The sequence below is a fragment of the Loxodonta africana genome, chromosome 20 (genome assembly GCF_030014295.1).
Source record: "Loxodonta africana isolate mLoxAfr1 chromosome 20, mLoxAfr1.hap2, whole genome shotgun sequence".
Taxonomy (NCBI): Eukaryota; Metazoa; Chordata; class Mammalia; order Proboscidea; family Elephantidae; genus Loxodonta; species Loxodonta africana.
The window spans coordinates 62,711,003-62,729,422 of record NC_087361.1 but is presented as its reverse complement, the minus strand read 5'-3'; the positions used below and the strand labels follow the sequence as shown (position 1 = coordinate 62,729,422).

Sequence of the window (18,420 nt, the reverse complement as noted above, 5' to 3'; positions counted from 1 at the left end):
GTTGTTGTTTTGTTTTGTTTTGATAGCTTTATTTCTTGAAGTAGCAAAAATAAATAAATAACATAAAGTAGAATAGTTGTTAGGTGCTGTAGAGTTGGTTCTGACCCACAGTGACCCTATGTACAGTAGCATGAAATACCGCCTGGTTCTGTACCATCCTTACAATCATTGCTGCTGTGTTTGAGCTTATTGTTGTAGCCACTGTGTCAGTCCATCTCATTTAGGGTCTTCCTCTTTTTCACTGACCCTCCGCTTTACCAAGCATGATGTTGTTTTCCAGGGACTGGTCTCTTCTGATAACATGTCCACAGTACTTGAAACGAAGTCTTGCCCTTGCCACCTCTAAGGAGCGTTCTGGCTGTACGTCTTCCAAGGCAAATTTGTTTGTTCTTCTGACAGTCCATGGTATATTCAGTATTCTTCACCAACATCATAATTCACATACGTCAATTCTTCTTTGGCCTTCCTTATTCATCATCCAGCATTCTTATGCATATGAGGTGACTGAAAACACCATGGCTTAGGTCAGGTGCACGTTAGTCTTTAAAGTGACATCTTTGCTTTTTAACACTTTAAAGAGGTCTTTTGCAGCAGATATGCCGAATGCAATGCATCACTTGATTTCTTGACTGCTGCTTCCGTGGGCATTGATTGTGGATCCAAGTAAAATGAAATCCTTGACAGCTTCAATCTCTTCTCTGTTTAAAATGATGTTGCTTATAGGCCCAGTTCCGAGGATTTCCTTTTTCTTTATGTTGAGATGTAATCCATACCGAAGGCTCTGGTCTTTGATCTTCATCAGTAAGTGCTTCAAGTCCTCTTCACTTACAGCCAGCAAAGTGGTTTCGTCTACGTAATGCAGATTGTTAATCCTGTTGCCGCGCTCTTCTTCATATAGTTCAGTTTCTCGGATTATTTGCTCAGCATACAGATTGAATAAGTATGGTGAAAGAATACAGCCCTGACACATACCTTTTAACTTTAAAACAGGCAGTATTCCCTTGTTCTATTCAGACAACTGCCTCTTGGTCTAAGTACAGTTTCCACAGGAGCGCAATTAAGTGTCCTGTAATTCCCATTTTTCGCAGTGTTATCCATTAATTTGTTATGATCCACACAGTCGAATGCCTTTGCATAGTCAATAAACACAGGTAAACATCCTTCTGGTATTCTCTGCTTTCAACCAAGATCCATCTGATATCAGCAATGATATTCCTGGTTCCATGTTCTCTTCTGAATACAGCTTGAATTTCTGGCAGTTCCTTGTTGATGTACTGCTGCAACATTTTTTAGTTATCTTCAACAAAATTGTACTTCCATGTGATATTAATGCTGTTGTTTGATAATTTCTGCATTCTGGTGGATCACCTTTCTTTGGAATAGGCATAAATATGGATTCCAGTCGGTTGGCCAAGTAGTTGTTTTCCAAATTTCTTTGCATAGATGAGTGAGCATTTCCAGCGCTGTATCCATTTGTTGAAACATGTCAATTGATATTCCACCAATTCCTGGAGCCATGTTTTTTTCCCTAATGTCTTCCGTGCAGCTTGGACCTCTTCCTTCAGTACCATTGGTTCCTGATCATATGCTTCCTCTTGAAATGGTTGAACGTTGACCAATTCTTTTTGGTACAATGACTCTGTGTATTCCTTTCATCTTCTTTTGTTGCTTCCTGCATCATTCAATATTTTGCCCATAGAATCCTTCAGTATTGCAACTCAAGGCTTGAATTTTTTCTTTAGTTCTTTCAGCTTAAATGCTGAATGTGTTCTTCTTTTTTGGTTTTCTAACTCCAGGTCTTTGCACATTTCATTGTAATACTTCACTTTGTCTTCTCAAGCTGCCCTTCGGAATCTTCTGTTCAATTCATTTACTTCATCATTTCTTTTCTTCACTTTAGCTACTCTATGTTCAAGAGCAAGTTTTAGAGAATAGCTTACATATTTTTCTCTTCAAAACATGACATAGTGGAATGGTTTATCCATGGACAAGTAGCAGTATAGGGTTTGAAAGTTTGTTTTGATTTGTTTTCATTAAGAAGCGTGCTGATACCTCAAGAAGCCAAATATCTCTCCAGTATTCCAGAATATCACCAGTACTAAACTTGAACGTGATATGTGGCAAACATTGTTTTGAAAGTTGTTTGACCCATAGATTAACCCTCATTTAGCTGAACTGCAGTATTAACAGGGATTAGTGGTGGTTCAGTGGTAGAGTTCTTCCCCTCTGCACGGGAGACTCAGGTCTGATTCCCAGCCATTGCAGCTACCAGCTGTGTGTCAGCGGAGGGTTGTGTGTTGCTATAGTAGTGAACAGGTTTCAGCAGAGTTTCCAGACTAACGTAGACTAGGAAGAAAGGCCTGCCTATCTACTTTTGAAAAATCAGCCTATGAAAATCCTATTGATCACAACAGTCCAATCCTGTTGTGCATGGAGTTGCCATGAGCTGGAAACCAACTGGACGGCAGCTAACAACAATGACATAATATTAATACAACCTGTGTTCTAGGTTCTGACGTAGGGGTTATAAGGTATAGAAAGAAGAGGGAAGAGTTTCCTTATCTATTGCTACTTTAGGTAATATTTTGTAATAGGCGAAGTTTGACTATAGAATTTCTAGTTACCTTCTGCAAGAGTCTGAAAGCCTTCCTACTGCCTTAAGCCACCACAGTGGTATTCCACAGAGTGTAAAAGCTCTGAACTGGGAGGCAGAAGGCATGAATTCTAATCTGGCTCTGCCATCTTTCAGTACTATCCAACCTGACTTTCTGCAATAATGGAAGCATTCTATCTGCATTGCTCAATACAGTATGTACTTTAGATGAAAATTTATCGTGCAAGTTAGCTTCTCATTTAAAAATTTATACACAAATTGTTTTGTGATTTTGGTTGCAATCCTCGCAATGTGTCAGCACTCTTCCCCATTACATCCCAGATTCCCCATGTCCATTTGTCCAGTTTTCCTGTCCCTGCCTGCCTTCTCATCTTTGCTTTTGGGCAGAGGTTGCCCATTTGGTCTCATATACTCGATTGAACTAACAACAGCATTCGTTGTGTGTGTTAACTGTTTTATAGGCTAATGTTTGACTGAAAAGTGGGCTTCTGGAGTGGCTTCAGTTCTGAGTTAGCAGGGTCTCTGGGGGCCATAGTCTCGGGGTTCCTCCAGTCTCTGTCAGGCCATTAAGTCTGGTCTGTTTTGTGAATTTGAATTTTGTTCTACATTTCTCTCTCTCTCTTTCTGTCTTGGACCCTCTATTGTGATCCCTGACAGAGCAATCGGTGGTGGTAGCCGGGCACCATCTAGTTCTTCTGGGCTCAAGCTGGGTGGACGCTGTGGTTCATGTGGTCCATTAGTCCTTTGGACTAATATTTTCCTTGTGTCTTTGGTTTTCTTCATTCTCCTTTGCTCCAAACGTGATGGCACCAATAGATGCATCTTAGATGGCTGCTCATAAACTTTTAAGACCCCAGACCCTGCTCACCAAAGTAGGGTGTAGAACATTTTCTTTATGAACCATGTTATGTCACTTGACCTAGATGTCCCCAGACACCATAGCCCTAGCCCTTAGCCCCAGTAACTTGGTCCCTCAAGGTGTTTGGATGTGTCTAGAAAGCTTTTATGACTTTGCCTTGGTCAGGTTATGCTGCCTTCCCCTATATTGTGTGTTTTCTTTCCCTTCACCAAAGTTAACACTTGTGTACTATCTAGTGATTTTTCTAAGCTCCCTTACTTCTAACTCTAAACATTCCAATTTTGTCCCATTTTTTTCCCACTTTCTTGAGGTATAATTGGCATACAGTAAACTTCACATATTTAAAGTGTAGAATATGATGTTTTGGCACATGTATACACCATGAAACCTTCATCACAATCAAAGATAATGAACATATCCATTATCTCCAAAAGCTGTTTCATGCCTCTTTGTGTTTTTTATTGTTATATTAAAAAAATTTTTTTCCCCATATTTTAAAATCACTTATTCTATGCCTCCCCATCCAAACTTCAAACTTTGATTCCTTTAGTACAGATGATCTTAACTGAGTTTAAAGAGAAAAATAATTAGATTCAGCTAGTCATTTCGAACTATTGTGGCCTCTTCACCCTTCTAGAGTGATTTAATAATTCTAATAAGGTTGCTTCATGGTTTAAATGAATCTCAGCATAGTACAGTTTCAAACTGTGTTAGCTTTAAAAAAGAAAAGTAGTGCTTTTTAAAATACTATAAAATGTATAGATTCTGAAAATTTTATGTGAAATTTAGGTAAAACTTTAAGTAAAATTTTTCCTAGTAACCCTGTCTTTCACAGGTTTTAGTATTGTTTGTTGTCTTTCCTTCCAGACATTTCTTGTATATTCTTGTAAACATGTAGCGTGTGTGTGTTTTAAATAGGGCTGTGCATACATCTATTATTTTGTAACCTCTTTTCTCTTAACGTGGTGGTGTAACTATCCTTTCCCTGTCAGAACCTGTGTAAGTTCACCTCCTCATGAGAAAAAAAAAAATAAAGAAAATTTTTCTTTTTTTAGTATACCACTGTATACATACATCACCATTGGCTTAACCAGAGCCCACTGATGGACATTTAGGTTATTATAATTTTTTTAAAATATTTTCCTTTGTTATTAAAAAGAATTCTGCAGTGAATTGTCTCAACCATATGTCTGTTCACAGTGATTATCTTCTTAGGCTGAATTCTTAGAAACGAAATTGACAAATTCTTGGAAATAGATCAAATATTATGTAGATTTAAAAATTTGATATACGTTGCCAAATTGCTGTCTAGAAAAGTTGTATGAGTTATAATTACACCAGTAGTATATACATCTTGCGCATTTCTGTGTTCCCCTTCTAGTACTGCGTATCGTTGGTTTTGAAAAATTTGGCCAGAATGATAACCAAAAATGTCTCTGGATAACAGATTTTGATTACTTGAATCAGGTTTATTTGTTAACTTGCAAATACTTAAAACTTCCTTCGTGCGCTACCTTTTTTAAAAAATAAAAACCTGATCGCTTTCTTTGACCAACTTATATGTTTTCCGTTTAATGTTTATGTATGAGAGATACAAACAGACATTGAGTGCTAATGTAAAATGCATATATATATATGTGGTATGGCCCAAAAGATATATTTTAATTTTTTAAAAAAACATTATAAGATGATGAGCACTGTAATTTCATCGTTAAAAAATCCATGTGACTAACATTATTGATGTAATTAGAATGTGCAAAATTAATCTTTTTCTGTTAAAACTTAACAATGCAGAAATCTTTACATGAAAAGATTATGTTTTTTTAAAGTTACAAGTACGGATAATACGTGTATGTATATAACTTTTTCTGTTAAAACTTAACAATGCAGAAATCTTTACATGAAAAGATTATGTTTTTTTAAAGTTACAAGTACGGATAATACGTGTATGTATATATAGTTTGTGTATATATCTATATAAATATGTAGATATATGTTGTTCTTAGTTGCTATTATATATACGTAAAAACTTGAGCAAATCTGTGATATTTTACTGCATTGAAATTATCATTTGCTCTCCCTTTCGTTTCCAATAGATAATTCATACATGGATCAAGGTGAACATGGTTCCTCCTCTGAAAGTGAAGATGAAGCCCTGGGTAGATATCAGGAGGCCTTGTCCAGAACACACAATTCCAGACTACCACTGGCAGATTCTGGACAGAAGAGCTATGCTTGGGAAACAAGACAGAAATACAGTCCGCTCTCTGCAGAGTATGATGGATACAGTAGTGAAGCATCAATAGATGAAGGTAAGATAAATTAATTGTTTTATTTAAGCAGAAACTGTAGTATTAGAATATAGATTGTTGGTGCCTAAAACTTTAGGCATCTGTGGTTGCCCAGTAAACAAGAGATAGTACATATAGTAGAGTCACATTTCTGGGAATAGAACTTAGTCAAATTAAAATCTCTGGGCTCAAGCCAAGAACAAAATAAACAAAATAAAACACCAAATAATTTAAATACCGTGGTAATTCTAGCTTTCGTTCCGCAATGACCATATGCCCTAGCAAGCATGAGATAGGTGGGAAACCAGAATCTGCTGTTGTCCTAAATAGAATCCATTCCTATAGACCTGTTATAGGAACTGATGTAGTCTAAGAGTCTCACAATGTTGAATATGCTTCCAATCTGTAAATATATGCTCTTTCATTCAGCATGGCCTTGAAACATGAGCCAAATACACAGTATGTGACACACAGCAGAAGAAACATAATCTCTCCCATGCAGGAGGGGGAAAACTGGCTGAGATGCGTTTATTGACATCTAATATTGTATTGTACTGTGCTTTAAAAGCAATTTAAGGAATTTTCAAATATTATTTTGCCTTTAATTGATATTTGCCTTATGTACTGATATTGACTTCAGAACTCAACCTGTGTAGAAGATGCAAGTCCACTGTTACATGTTTTACATCTTTCTGTAAGAGAAATAAAAAAAAAGATACTGCCATTCATTGAAGCATATTTTTCCACACTTCAGTAAAATGTTTACTTGCTTGATACAATGTATGACTACTCATAGTAGTTACTATGTTTGTACCCAGATGTGAAGAAAGAGCAATATATCCTAGATATCTTTATTATTATTACACACAAACACACATTGTTTTCGTGGCTGTGGTTTGTGTTTTAAGGTCTGTTACTAGTAATGACTCAAGGTCTTACCTCAGCACAGAGTTCTCAAAGGGGCTAAATCATCTGTTTTTGTATTTGGCTGTATGCTAACCAAAGATTGGTGTGATTGCTTTTTACTTCTACTAGTACATAGGTGTGACAATAAATTAATCAAATACTGTGCAGTTACTATGTATGAGGCTCCTTATGAGGTGCTAGGGAGGAAATAAAAAAAAAACTAAACATGAACTCTACCTTCAAAAGTGCCTTTCTAGTATTAGGAAAAGTAAGACATGTACTTACAAAGATAACTAATGCAAAGCAGTAAAGCCACGTGGGTAATACCTGCCTGATACGTTTGCCAGATGATATATACGGTACAGCTTTTAGCATACTGTGCTAAATAGGTAGGTGATCAGTAAATGGTAGTTGTTGATGCGGATAGTGACAACAGTGATGAAAATGAACGATCATGACCCAACCCTGAGTTTGTAATCTGTGACCTTATAAAGTTCCCTTTTTGTAGCTGCAATTTAGAATTTTTTTCCTACTCACTCCTTCCTCTTTATCCTCTGTACTTGATTGCTCCTTGATTCCTTCTTCACAGTGGTCCTGTTTCTTTAGCATGGCTGTATAGCCTGTGGGAAGGGTACAAACAGTGAGGAGGGAAGGGTGACCTTGATGGCTCTTACATTCTGGCCCTAACCCCTGGAACTGGTGCGCATATCCTGGAATCATCTTCTCATCTCTTTTTAGCCATTTATTTAGTGCCCATCACATGTTTTCTAGACATTTTGACCCTAAATTATTTGATAAAACACCTAAGGTAGATTGATTTTAGATATTCTGAAATTAGATTTCATTTATTTCACAGACATTTGTTGAGAACTTTTTATGTGCCAAACACTATGTTAGATACTATTGATCTAAATATGAAGAAAACAAGTTTGTTTCTCTCGAAGAGCCCACAGTCTGGGGTAAGAAAACTAGTGAGTATCTGTGTAACATAGTGTGCTAAGAGGTCTCTCAGTTCCATGGACACGGTACTGTGGAAGTGCAGAGAGGAGATGACTCAGACTTTGTTTGGGAGGTAGGCATATAGGGGATGTGTAATGGAGGCTTCACAGAATAGATGGTGTTGCACCTGTGTTTGGAGAAGGGGCAGGGACTGTATGCCATGCTCAGGAGTTTGGATATTATCTTCCTGAAACTGTAGAGCCATGAAAAGTTTTAAAGCAGGAGAGTGTGGCACTATCAGATCAATGTTTTTAAGGAAGATTATTTAGCTGTTATAAAAGAAGATGAGTTGGAGGTAGGAGATTCTAGAGGCAGTAGCAATGGATTTAGAGATGAAGAATACATAAGTTTAGGGGTGGAATCAGTATATCTTTGTGAGTGATTGAATGTGTTCAGTGAGAGAGGAATCAATAGTTTTAGTTAACTAAGAGAGCATTAAAGAAGTTAGTTTGCGGGAGGAGGGGATTTAGTGTGGGCCATGCTGAGTTTGAAGTGACTGGAATGAACATGGGAATGAATATCCTTGTTAAAATGCCATCATGGGAATTTAGGTTGGGGAGGGGACTAGATGAGTATATAACAATGGACTTCCGGAGGTAGGGATGTGGCGGAAGTGTAGGAGGTTATTGATTATTAAAAGGTATATCATAGGTTATTGATTACTGAAAGACCAAAGATTATTGAATGACCATATATAAGCCCAAAATAGGTTCAGTGGAGTGTGAGAAAGACAGGAGGATTTGATTAGAGTGGGAGATTTCAGAGCTTAGGATCTTGGGGGAAAGCAGTTTCAGGTGACAATAAGTTCACAACATGCACACAGACTAAGATGCAGAAGTACATAGACATGCTAGCAGGTTTCAGGGAGGGGCTGAAATACCATCCATCAGGGAAGGTATGAGAGAGCTTCAGAGAGAAAGTGATCTTTGAGATCAGTTTTAAAGAACAGATAGAAAGTTGATGAAAAGAATAAGTAGAGGTATTTCAGATAGAGGGAACTTCATAAACCCCAAAATATAAACTGGTAAAATGTAGGCAATATTTCAGGAACAGAAGAAAAAAAGGCCACTTGGCTGCAACATATGGGGAAATAAGAGATTTAAAAATACATATAAAAACCCAAAACCTAGTGCCATCGAGTCGATTCCAACTCATAGCGACCCTATAGGACAGAGTAGAACTGCCCCATAGAGTTTCCAAGGAGTGCCTGGCAGATTCAAACTGCCGACCCTTTGGTTAGCAGCTGTAGCACTTAACCACTATGCCACCAGGGTTTCCAAAGATACATATATATGGGGAAATATGAGATAAAATTGGAAAGAGAGATAAGGTATAAAGCCTGGAGTGCTTCCCTGACTGAGAAGTTTAGATTTAATTTATTAGCTGGTGAGAACTCAATGAAAGTTTTCAGCAGGTAACTGTGATCAGGGATTTACTTTAAAAAGATTAATTTAGCAGCAGGAAGACTACAGGCAAAGATACCAATTAAGGATGCCTTTGAAGTAGTCTATGCAGGAAATGATAAAAATCTGAATTACACTAGTGGCAATAGCAATATAGGAGGACAAGAGAGACATTATGGAGGTAGAGTTTACTGGATTTAGTAGCTGAATGTATTTGGAACATTAGAAAGAAGGAAGGAAGTGTCAACGATGATGCTGGCTTCCAGCATATAGTACTAGAAAAATGATGAAGTCATGTAATACAAATAGGAAGTCCGGAGAGGAGTCTGTTTATTTTGTTGGAAGTCTGATGGATGGGTGTGGTAAGAGATTTAATAAGTGGTTGTAGATATGTGAGATAGCAGAATATTTAAGCAATTGGAAATGCTTTTCAGCTTGTAATAAACAGGGTTAGGGAGAGAGGTTTACAGATCATATATGCTTAGGGGGTAGAAACAATGAGAATGGATTCAATTGATGAGGGAGATTGTATGCAGAGGAAAGATCAAAGGATCATTTTCTTTCTTTGGCAGGAGAATGAAGGGTGCTACTGAAAAACAGAAGAAACAGTAAAAGAGATAAAGAAGAGAATCAAGGAATGTTGTATTTTATCAGCTATGGAAGGAGAGTTTTAAGAAGGAGGAGGACAGTGTGTGTCAGGGTTTGGCGTGGATGAGAATTCAAATAAGTTTCTTTGTATTTGTCTAGCAGAAGTTGCTGACTGACTTTCAGTTAAAGTTTAGTAGAGTAGTAAGGAAGAAGTCAGAGTGAACGTTGTTAAGGAGAGAGCAGGTGGTAAGAAAGTGAACGTTTGTTGCCTACACTTTCTTACCACCTCCTCACCTAACCCTTTCTTTATCAACTTTAATAATCAAGAAAAAGAGATAGTTGAAGGGATTTGTAACCCAAGTGTTCACTTTCTCTCTCCCACCCATCAATGGTAACCCTCTAGTATATATTTGTGAAGGAAGGTGATCTACCTCAAATACGCATTGGAGTCTCCACCAGGTGGTTGTTCCTCTGCATAGCTGATGCTTCTCTGCTGAAACACTGCTCACTTCATGACTGACCATCTAAGGGGACTGCTAGGTGCTGTTCTCTTGGTGGGACTAGGCTCATTTCTCTGAGGTACAAGTAAAGGGATGAGTGGATGAGGGTACACTTCTCTCAGCTGCTCTCACCCTTTCCTCCACGTATTACACCACACAGGTTTATGAAGGTCAGACTTGACTAATTTTGTTAAGATAACTAAAGGGAATTAGAAGGTAAAAGGAAAAATATTTTAAAATGTACATTTTTACATGACATGGTATTACCTTATTAGTGTTGATAAGGTACGTTTAGTCCATTTCTTAATGGCCTGGTGAATTCCAGTAGAGAAGCTTTGAAACAGTCAATATTGGAAACAAATCGGCAGGAGTGGAAGAGGTTAGGAAGGGTCTGGGTAGAATATAAGAGAGACCGGTGCAGGAGAACTTTGTGACCAGGCAGTAAGAACTACCATTTATAGGAGTCCTGCTTTGTGCCTGACAATGTCAGTTTCTATATACATTGTCACATTTAATTATCATTACAGCACACTTAGTAGGTAAGATTATCCCCATTTTACTGAACCAAGAAAAGATTTTTTTTAGATCAATTAAGGAATTTTTAGCCTGTCACACAGCAGGTTAGAAAAAATGTATTTGTCAGTCCCACTGCAAAATTAATGTTGTGTAGCTTCCATTAGGTCATCGTGGTTACTTTAGTAAATCTGCCCTGTTTCATACATGATTAACCTCTTCTACTGGCCCTTCAGGGCAGTTTATATATCATGAATCTGAAATTGCAATATCAACATTCTAGAAAAATAAGAAAATGTGATGACGTATTTGCTGATCGTGTTTTCTCCTCTAGGTGGCCATATTAATCTTCCGTTTTCTACAACTACCAGAAAAAGGATGGCATCTAAAAGAAAATTTTCTAGGAAAAGTAAACATTAAAACAATTTATCACATTACTTTGGTTCATGATTTTAATTAATTTTTACTATGTGGCTGTTAAAATTAAGGGCATTTTCTGATAATCACTTATTTTAAAATGATTTCAGAGTCAAATACTAGATTGTGGATTTTTTGTTTAAATTGATAGGACAGACGAACGTCTGCAATTCTGTTCATGCTAATTAATGCTTTCCATTTTTGTATTAGACAGGAGAGGTCTATTAAAGATGATTTTATATAAAGAGCAAATATGGTGTAAAATTATTAGAATGTCTTTCTGTTATTTGTAGCTTTTCATTGTTAGTTCACCATAGAGATTACCAAGCTATGTTTATTTATTGTTGCATAGCTATATTATTAAAATCATATGATGTTATTTTTTCGGTGAGTTAATGTAAAGTGCTATAATTTCCAGTATCATTTATGTCCTAGGGTATGTAGCCCATATACATACATGTACCTGTCATTCTCTTTCCTTTATGGCTACATCAGGAGCTCCATACTACTAATTTTGATGTTATTTTAAAATTAGGAACACTAAAACTTATTTTTTTATTTAAATGTTACTTTTAAAATAAATTGTTACTTAAGAGCAATAAAATATTTTTACATTTGCCTTAAGTTCATTTCAACTCCTTTATAAAGATTGTTCTATTAATTTACATAATTTCTCTGTGAGGAGAGTCAAACCAAAAACCAAACCCACTGCCACCGAGTCGATTCCGACTCATAGCGACCCTATGGCACAGAGTAGAACTGCTCCATAGAGTTTCCAAGGAGTGCCTGGCTGATTCAAACTGCCGACCCTTTGGTTAGCAGCTGTAGCACTTAACCACTATGCCACCAGGGTTTCCATGAGGAGGGTAAGTACAAAAAATTCTGTCTTTATTTTGGAGATGCCTTAGACGCAGAAATGTTTAATGACTTAGAATAGTGAAAGTTAAAATTATCCCATGGCTTATCTACTTACATTTCTGGTGAACTTTTTCTTTGATTTCAGATTTTTGTTCATGAACATGTCTTCTTTGAAAAATTCTGTATTATATTTTATTTAATATGGCCAGTTTGGTGGGAAATTGATCTTGAAGACTTTTTACTACATCTTTGTTTTGAAGATCTTATTATGTGATGAGATAGATTGCTCCCAGTAGTATAGAATTCTTTATAGTGTTGCTTTTGTAGAGCTCCTTCAGCCTATGAGATATCTTCGCGCAATTTATTTTATATTATTTTTATTTACTTATTGTGCTTTAGGTGAAAGTTTACAGGGCAAATTGGTTTCTCATTAAACAATTAATACACAAATTGTTTTTTGACATTGGTTACCAACCCCGCGATGTGTAACATTCTCCCCTTCTCGGCTTCTGGTTCCACATTTGCATTTGTCCAGTTTTGCTGTCCCTTCCTGCCTTTTTGTCTTTGCTTTTGGGCTGGTGCGCCCATTTAGTCTGATATAAATGGTTCAGCTACTTGTGTTATTATTTGTTTTATAGGCGTGCCTGATCTTTGGCTGAAGGGCGAACTCCAGGAGTGACTTCAGTACTGAGTTAAAAGTGTGTCCGGGGGCCTTACTCTCAGGGTTTTTGTAGTCACTCTCAGACCAGTAAGTGTGGTCCTTTTTTGTGAGTTTGAACTTTGTTCTACATTTTTCATCAGCTCTGTCTGGGACTCTATTGTGATCCCTGTCATAGCATAGGTGGTGGTAGCTGGGTACCATCTAGTTGCGCTGGACTCAGTCTGGTAGAGGTTGTGGTCGTTGTGGTGCATTAGTCCTTCGGACTAATCTTTCTCTCGTTTCTTTGGTTCTCTTCATTCTCCATTGCTTCAGATGGGGTGGGACCAGTAGATGGATCTTAGATTACAAGCTTTTAAGACCCCAGATGTTTTTCACCAAAATAGGATGTAGAACATTTTCTTGATAAACTGTGTTACACCAGTTGAACTTGACGTCCCCCGAGACTTAGGTCCTCAGCCCTCAGTGAAGTAACTCAGCTCTTCAGGGAGTTCGGATGTGTCTATGAAGCTTCTATGACTTTGCCTTGTACAAGTTGTGCTGACATCCTCAGTATTGTATACTATATTACCTTTCCCCAAAGTTGAACCACTTATCTATTGTCTAGTTAGTGTTTTTTCCTCCTCAGCCCTCCCCTCCCTCATAATCATCAAAGATTGTTTCTTTCTGTGTGTAAACCTTTTCATGAGTTTTTATAATAGTGGCCTCATACAGTGTTTGTCCTTTTGTGATTGACTTATTTCACTCAGCATAATGCCTTCCAGATTCATTCATGTTGTGAGATGTTTCACAGATTCTTCATTGTTCTTTGTCTTTGAGTAGTACTTCACTGTGTGTATGTACCATAGTTTGTTTATCCATTTATCTGTTGATGGACACTTAGGTTGTTTCCATCCTTTTGCTACTGTGAATAATGCTGCAGTGAACATGGATATGCATATGTCTATTTGTGTGAAGGCTCTTATTTGTCTAGGATATATTCCTGGGAGTGGGACGGCTAGATCATATGGTATCTCTATTTCTGGCCTTCTAAGGAAGCACCATATTGTTTCCCAGAATGGTTGTACCATTTTGCATTCCTACAAGCAGTGCATAAGGATCCCAGTCTCCCCACAACCTCTCCAACATTTGTTATTTTCTGTTTTTTTGATCAGTTCCAGTAATGTTGGGGCGAGATGGTATCTCATTGTAGTTTTGATATGCATTTCTTTAATGGCTAGTGGGAGCCCTGGTGGCTCAGTGGTTAAGAGCTCAGCTGCTAACCGAAAGGTTGGCAGTTCAAATATACCAGCCACTCCTTGGAAAACCTGTGGAGGAGTTCTACTCTGTTCTGTAGGGCTGCTGTGAGTTGGAATCGACTTGACAACAGGTTTGCTTTCTGCTTTGAATGGCCAGTGATCGCGAGCATTTCCTCGTGTCCGTTAGCCGCCTGAGTGTCTTCTTTGGTGAAGTGTCTGTTCATATCCTTTGCCAATTTTTTAATTGGATTTTTTGTCTTTTTGTTGTGGAGGCTTTGAATTTTACTATAGATTTTAGAGGTTAGACTTTTACCAGCTATGTCCTAGCCAAAACTTTTTTCCCAGTCTGTAAGTTCTCTTTGTACTCTTTTGTGGAAGTCTTTTGATGTGCATTTTTAAGTGTTTAATTTTTAAAAGATCCCAGCTATCTAGCTTATTTTCTCGTGTTTGTGTATTGTTAGTTATGGTTTGTGTGCTATTTATGCCATGTGTTAGGGCCTCTAGCATTGACCCTATTTTATCTTCTATGATCTTTATACTTTTTGGTTTTATATTTAGGTCTTTGATCCATTTTGAATTAGCTTTTATGTGTGGTGTGAGGTATGGGTCCTTGTCATGGATTGAATTGTGTCGCCCAAACAATATGTGTATTGACTTGGTTAGGTCATGATTCCCAGTATTCTGTGGTGGTCCTCCATTTTGCGATTGTAGTTTTATGTTAAAGAGGATTAGTGGGGATTGTAACACATCTGTGATCTAATATGAAGGGAGTTGCCCTGGGGTGTAGCCTGCACCACCTTTTATCTCTCAAGAGATGACAGGGAAGCAAGCAGAGAGTGGGAGGCTTCTTACCACCAAGAAAGCAGTGCCAGGAGCAGAGCTCCTCATTTGTACCTGAGGTTCGTGCGCTGAGATGCTCCCAGACCAGGGGAAGACTGATGCATCACAAGAAATCTTCCTCTAGAGCCCATAGAGAGAGAAAGCTGTCCTGTGGAGCTTACACCTACTAGACTGTGAGAAAATAAATTTCTCTTTGTTAAAACCATCCACTTGTGGTATTTCTGTTATGCAGCACTAGATAACTAAGACAGCCCTGTTTCATGTTTTTACAGATGGACATCAGTTTTGCCAGCACTGTTTGTTAAAAAGACTGTCTTTTCCCTTACTTAATGGGCTTTTGGGCCTTTGTCAAAAATCTGGTGACCGTAGGTGGGTGTATTTACATCTGGGATCTTGATTCTGTTTCATTGATCAATGTGTCTGTTGTTGTACCAGTACCAGGCTATTTCGACTGCTGTAGTCGTATAGTAGGTTCTGAGGTCAAGCAGTGCAAAACCTCCTACTTTATTCTTCTTCTTCCGTAGTGCTTTACTTATCTGAGGTATCTTTCCCTTTCCATATAAAGTTAATGATTAGTTTTTTCATCTTTTTATCAGAATTGCATTGTATTTGTAGTTTGTTGTGGGTAGAATTGACATTTTCACAATGTGGAGTCCACCCATTCATGAGCATGGTATATTTTCCATTTATGTAGTTTTTGTTTGTTTTCTTGCAGTAGTGTTTTGTAGTTTTCTTTGTATAGGTCTTTTATGTTCCTGGTTAGATTTATTCCGAAGTATTTTATTTTTTTAAGGGCTAATATAAATGGTATTGCTTTCCTGGTTTCCTTTTCATCATTCTCTTTATTGGTGTATAGGAACCCAACTGATTTTGCATGTTTATGTTGTATTCTGCTACTCTGGTGAATTTTTCTATTCCAGTAGTTTTCTTGTGGAGTTCTTTCGGTTCTCTATGTAGAGTCTCATGTCATCTGCAAGTAGGGATAGTTTTACTTCTTCCTTACCAATTTGGATACCTATTATTTTCTTTTCTTGCCTTTTCACTCTAACTAGGACTTCCAGCACAGTGTTAAATAGGAGTGGTGATAAAGGGCATCCTTGTCTTATTTGTTTTCTCAGGGGGAATGTTTTAAGCCTCTCTCCATTGAGAATGATGTTGGCTGCTGTTTTTGTATTAAAAAAAAAAAAAAGAAGGAAACCAAACCCATTACCGTGGAGTCAATTTCAACTCATAGCTACCCTATAGGACAGAGTAGAACTGCCCAATAGGGTTTCCAAGGAGCAGCTGGTGGATTCATATTGCCATGCTTTTGGTTTGTAGTCATAGCTCTTAACCCCTGTGTCACTAGGGTTGGTTTTATATAGATGCCCTTTTTTTATGTTGAGGAATTTCTTTTGTATTTGTATTTTATTGAGAATTTTTATCAGGAATGGGTGTTGGACTTTATCGAATGCCTCTTCTGTTTCTATCGAGATTATCATGTAATTCTTTTGTTTTACTTGTGTGATGGATTACGTTGATGGATTTTTCTGATGTTGAACCATCCTTGCATATCTGGTACGAGTCCCACTTGATTGTGGTGTATTTTTTTTTTCTTATATGATGCTGAATTCTGTCAGAATTTTGTTGAGAATTTTTGTATCTATATTTACGAGAAATATTGGTCTTTAGTTTTTTTTTTTGTGGTGTCTTTGCCTGATTTTGGTATCAGGGTTATGCTAGCTTCATAGAACGAATTTGGAAGTATCCTTTCCTTTTTTATGTTCTAAAATAGTTTTAGTGCTATTGTGAGCTCTTTTCTGAATGTTTGGTAGAATTCTCTAATGAAGAATTTTTTGTTGGGAGTTTTTTTTTTTTTATTGCTTTTATACCTTTCAGTCTCTTCTGTTGTTATGGGTCTGTTGTATGAGGGTTCCAAGGTCCATACCGGTGCAGCTCTGGGGCATGGTGCTCATTGGGGTGTGGCTGGGTAGTGGTTCGGTAATGGTTCCAGAGGCCTGCACTAGTGGTGCTCGGTGGCAGAGGGTAAGGGGGACGATGTGGGGCGGGGGCTGGGAGTCTGGAGGTTCTGCCAGTGCCACTCGGGTAAAATGCTCATCAGGGAAGGGCCGGAGGGGGGGTGATGCAAGGCAGAGTCCTGGTGTCCGTGCTGGTGCTGCACAGGGCACAACGCTCTGTGGGGCTGGGGCGGGGGCGATGTGGGGCGTGGACTGGATGTCCAGAGGTCCCCGGTGGTGCGTTTTGGGGATGTGGCACTCAGCAGGCAGTGCAGAGAGGCAGGAGGAAGGGGAGAGGATGTGATGTGCAGAGCTTGGTGGGAGGGAGAAAGAAAAGAAGAGAGATAAAAGCAAAAAGAAAAAAGATGGCATGGTGGGAGCCAGCAGTTGGGGATGAGGCAGAACCGGCTAGGCTGTGTACCAGTGGCTCTCTAGCCAAGCAGTGAGGCAGAGCCCATTGAAGAGGGATGGAGGCATCACGTGGGACTAGGTGGATGGGAGAAAGGAAAGTAAGGAAGGGAAAGAGAGAGAAGAAACAATAACAAAAAAAGGGCACTGAAGTAACCAGCTGTTGGGCGTAGAACATAATTAAGGTGGCAGAGAGCTGGTGTCTCTCTCGCCGGGCAGCTCAGCGTGGCCCGTCATGAAGAGGCAGGGGTAGCACAGGGGCCAGGTGGGAAGGAGAAAGGGAAAGAGGAAAAAAAATTATGGTGCTGAGGGAGCCAGCTGGAGCAGCAATGAGCCAGTGACTCTTCAGACTAGTGACCATGGCCTGTTGGAAAGTGGTGAAGGCAGAGTACAGGGCAGAAGGGTGAGTGGTGGGAAAGCATGTATCTCTGGTTACCACGTGCTCTGTCTCCTGTTGGGAACTCCGTGAAGTTGCTTTCCCATACTGCCTGTCCCAGGTCATTGCTGGCTGTGCTTCAAGATTGTGAAGGTGTGCTGCATTAGCTGGCAGGGCATCTCCAACCTGTAACTCTTCTCAGTCAGTTGCTTCTTCCATTTGGTGCTTGATCTAGCTCTTATCCCTTCATTTGATGCTTAGGGTTCCAGAACTGGCACTTGTATCTGTTTTACTTAGTTTTTCTGGTCTTTGCTGCAGAGGGATGGCATTATGCTTCTGTCTGTGGTCCCGTGTTAGCTCCATCCTCTTCATGCAGTTTAGATAAAGACATTCTCACTGTTGTTGTTGTGTTAGATGCTGTTAATTTGGTTCCAACTCATAGTGACCCTTTGTACAACAGAATGAAATGCTGTCCAGTCCTGCGCCATCCTCCAGCCCTTGTAATGCTCGAGCCCATTGTTGCAGCCACTGTGTGAATCCATCTTCTCGAGGGTCTCCCTCTTTTTTGCTGACTTTCTACTTTATCAAACATAATGTCCTTCTCCAGGGACTGATCCCTCTTGATAACATGTCCAAAGTATGTAGGACAAAGTTTCACCATCCTTGCTTCTAAGGAGTGCTCTGGCTGTACTTCCTCCAAGACAGATTTGTTCCTGGCAGTCCATGGTATATTCAGTACTCTTCTCCAACACCATAATTCAAAGGCATCAATTTTCTTAGGTCATCCATATTCATTGTCCAGCTTTCACATGCATATGAGGCGATGGAAAATACCATGGCTTGGATCAGGTGCACCTTGGTCCTTAAAGTGACATCCTTACTTTTGAAAACTTTATTGTCTTTTACAGCAGATTTGCCCACTGCCACGCATCATTTGATTTCCTTACTGCTGCTT

At 38.7% G+C, this 18,420-nt stretch overlaps 1 protein-coding gene across 4 annotated transcripts in view; it reads left to right on the top strand.

Annotated features, from left to right (window-relative positions):
* Positions 1 to 18,420, top strand: part of SYT14 (synaptotagmin 14) — a 437,307-nt gene that overhangs the window by 131,042 nt on the left and 287,845 nt on the right. For 3 of the 4 annotated variants that reach the window (XM_064273241.1, XM_023548406.2, XM_064273240.1), the window contains one exon: positions 5,570 to 5,785. In XM_064273241.1, the coding sequence (XP_064129311.1) occupies positions 5,570 to 5,785 (216 nt within the window). Of the gene's footprint in view, positions 1 to 5,569; positions 5,786 to 18,420 lie in introns of those variants that run through there. The other variant, XM_064273242.1, reaches the window with a different exon arrangement.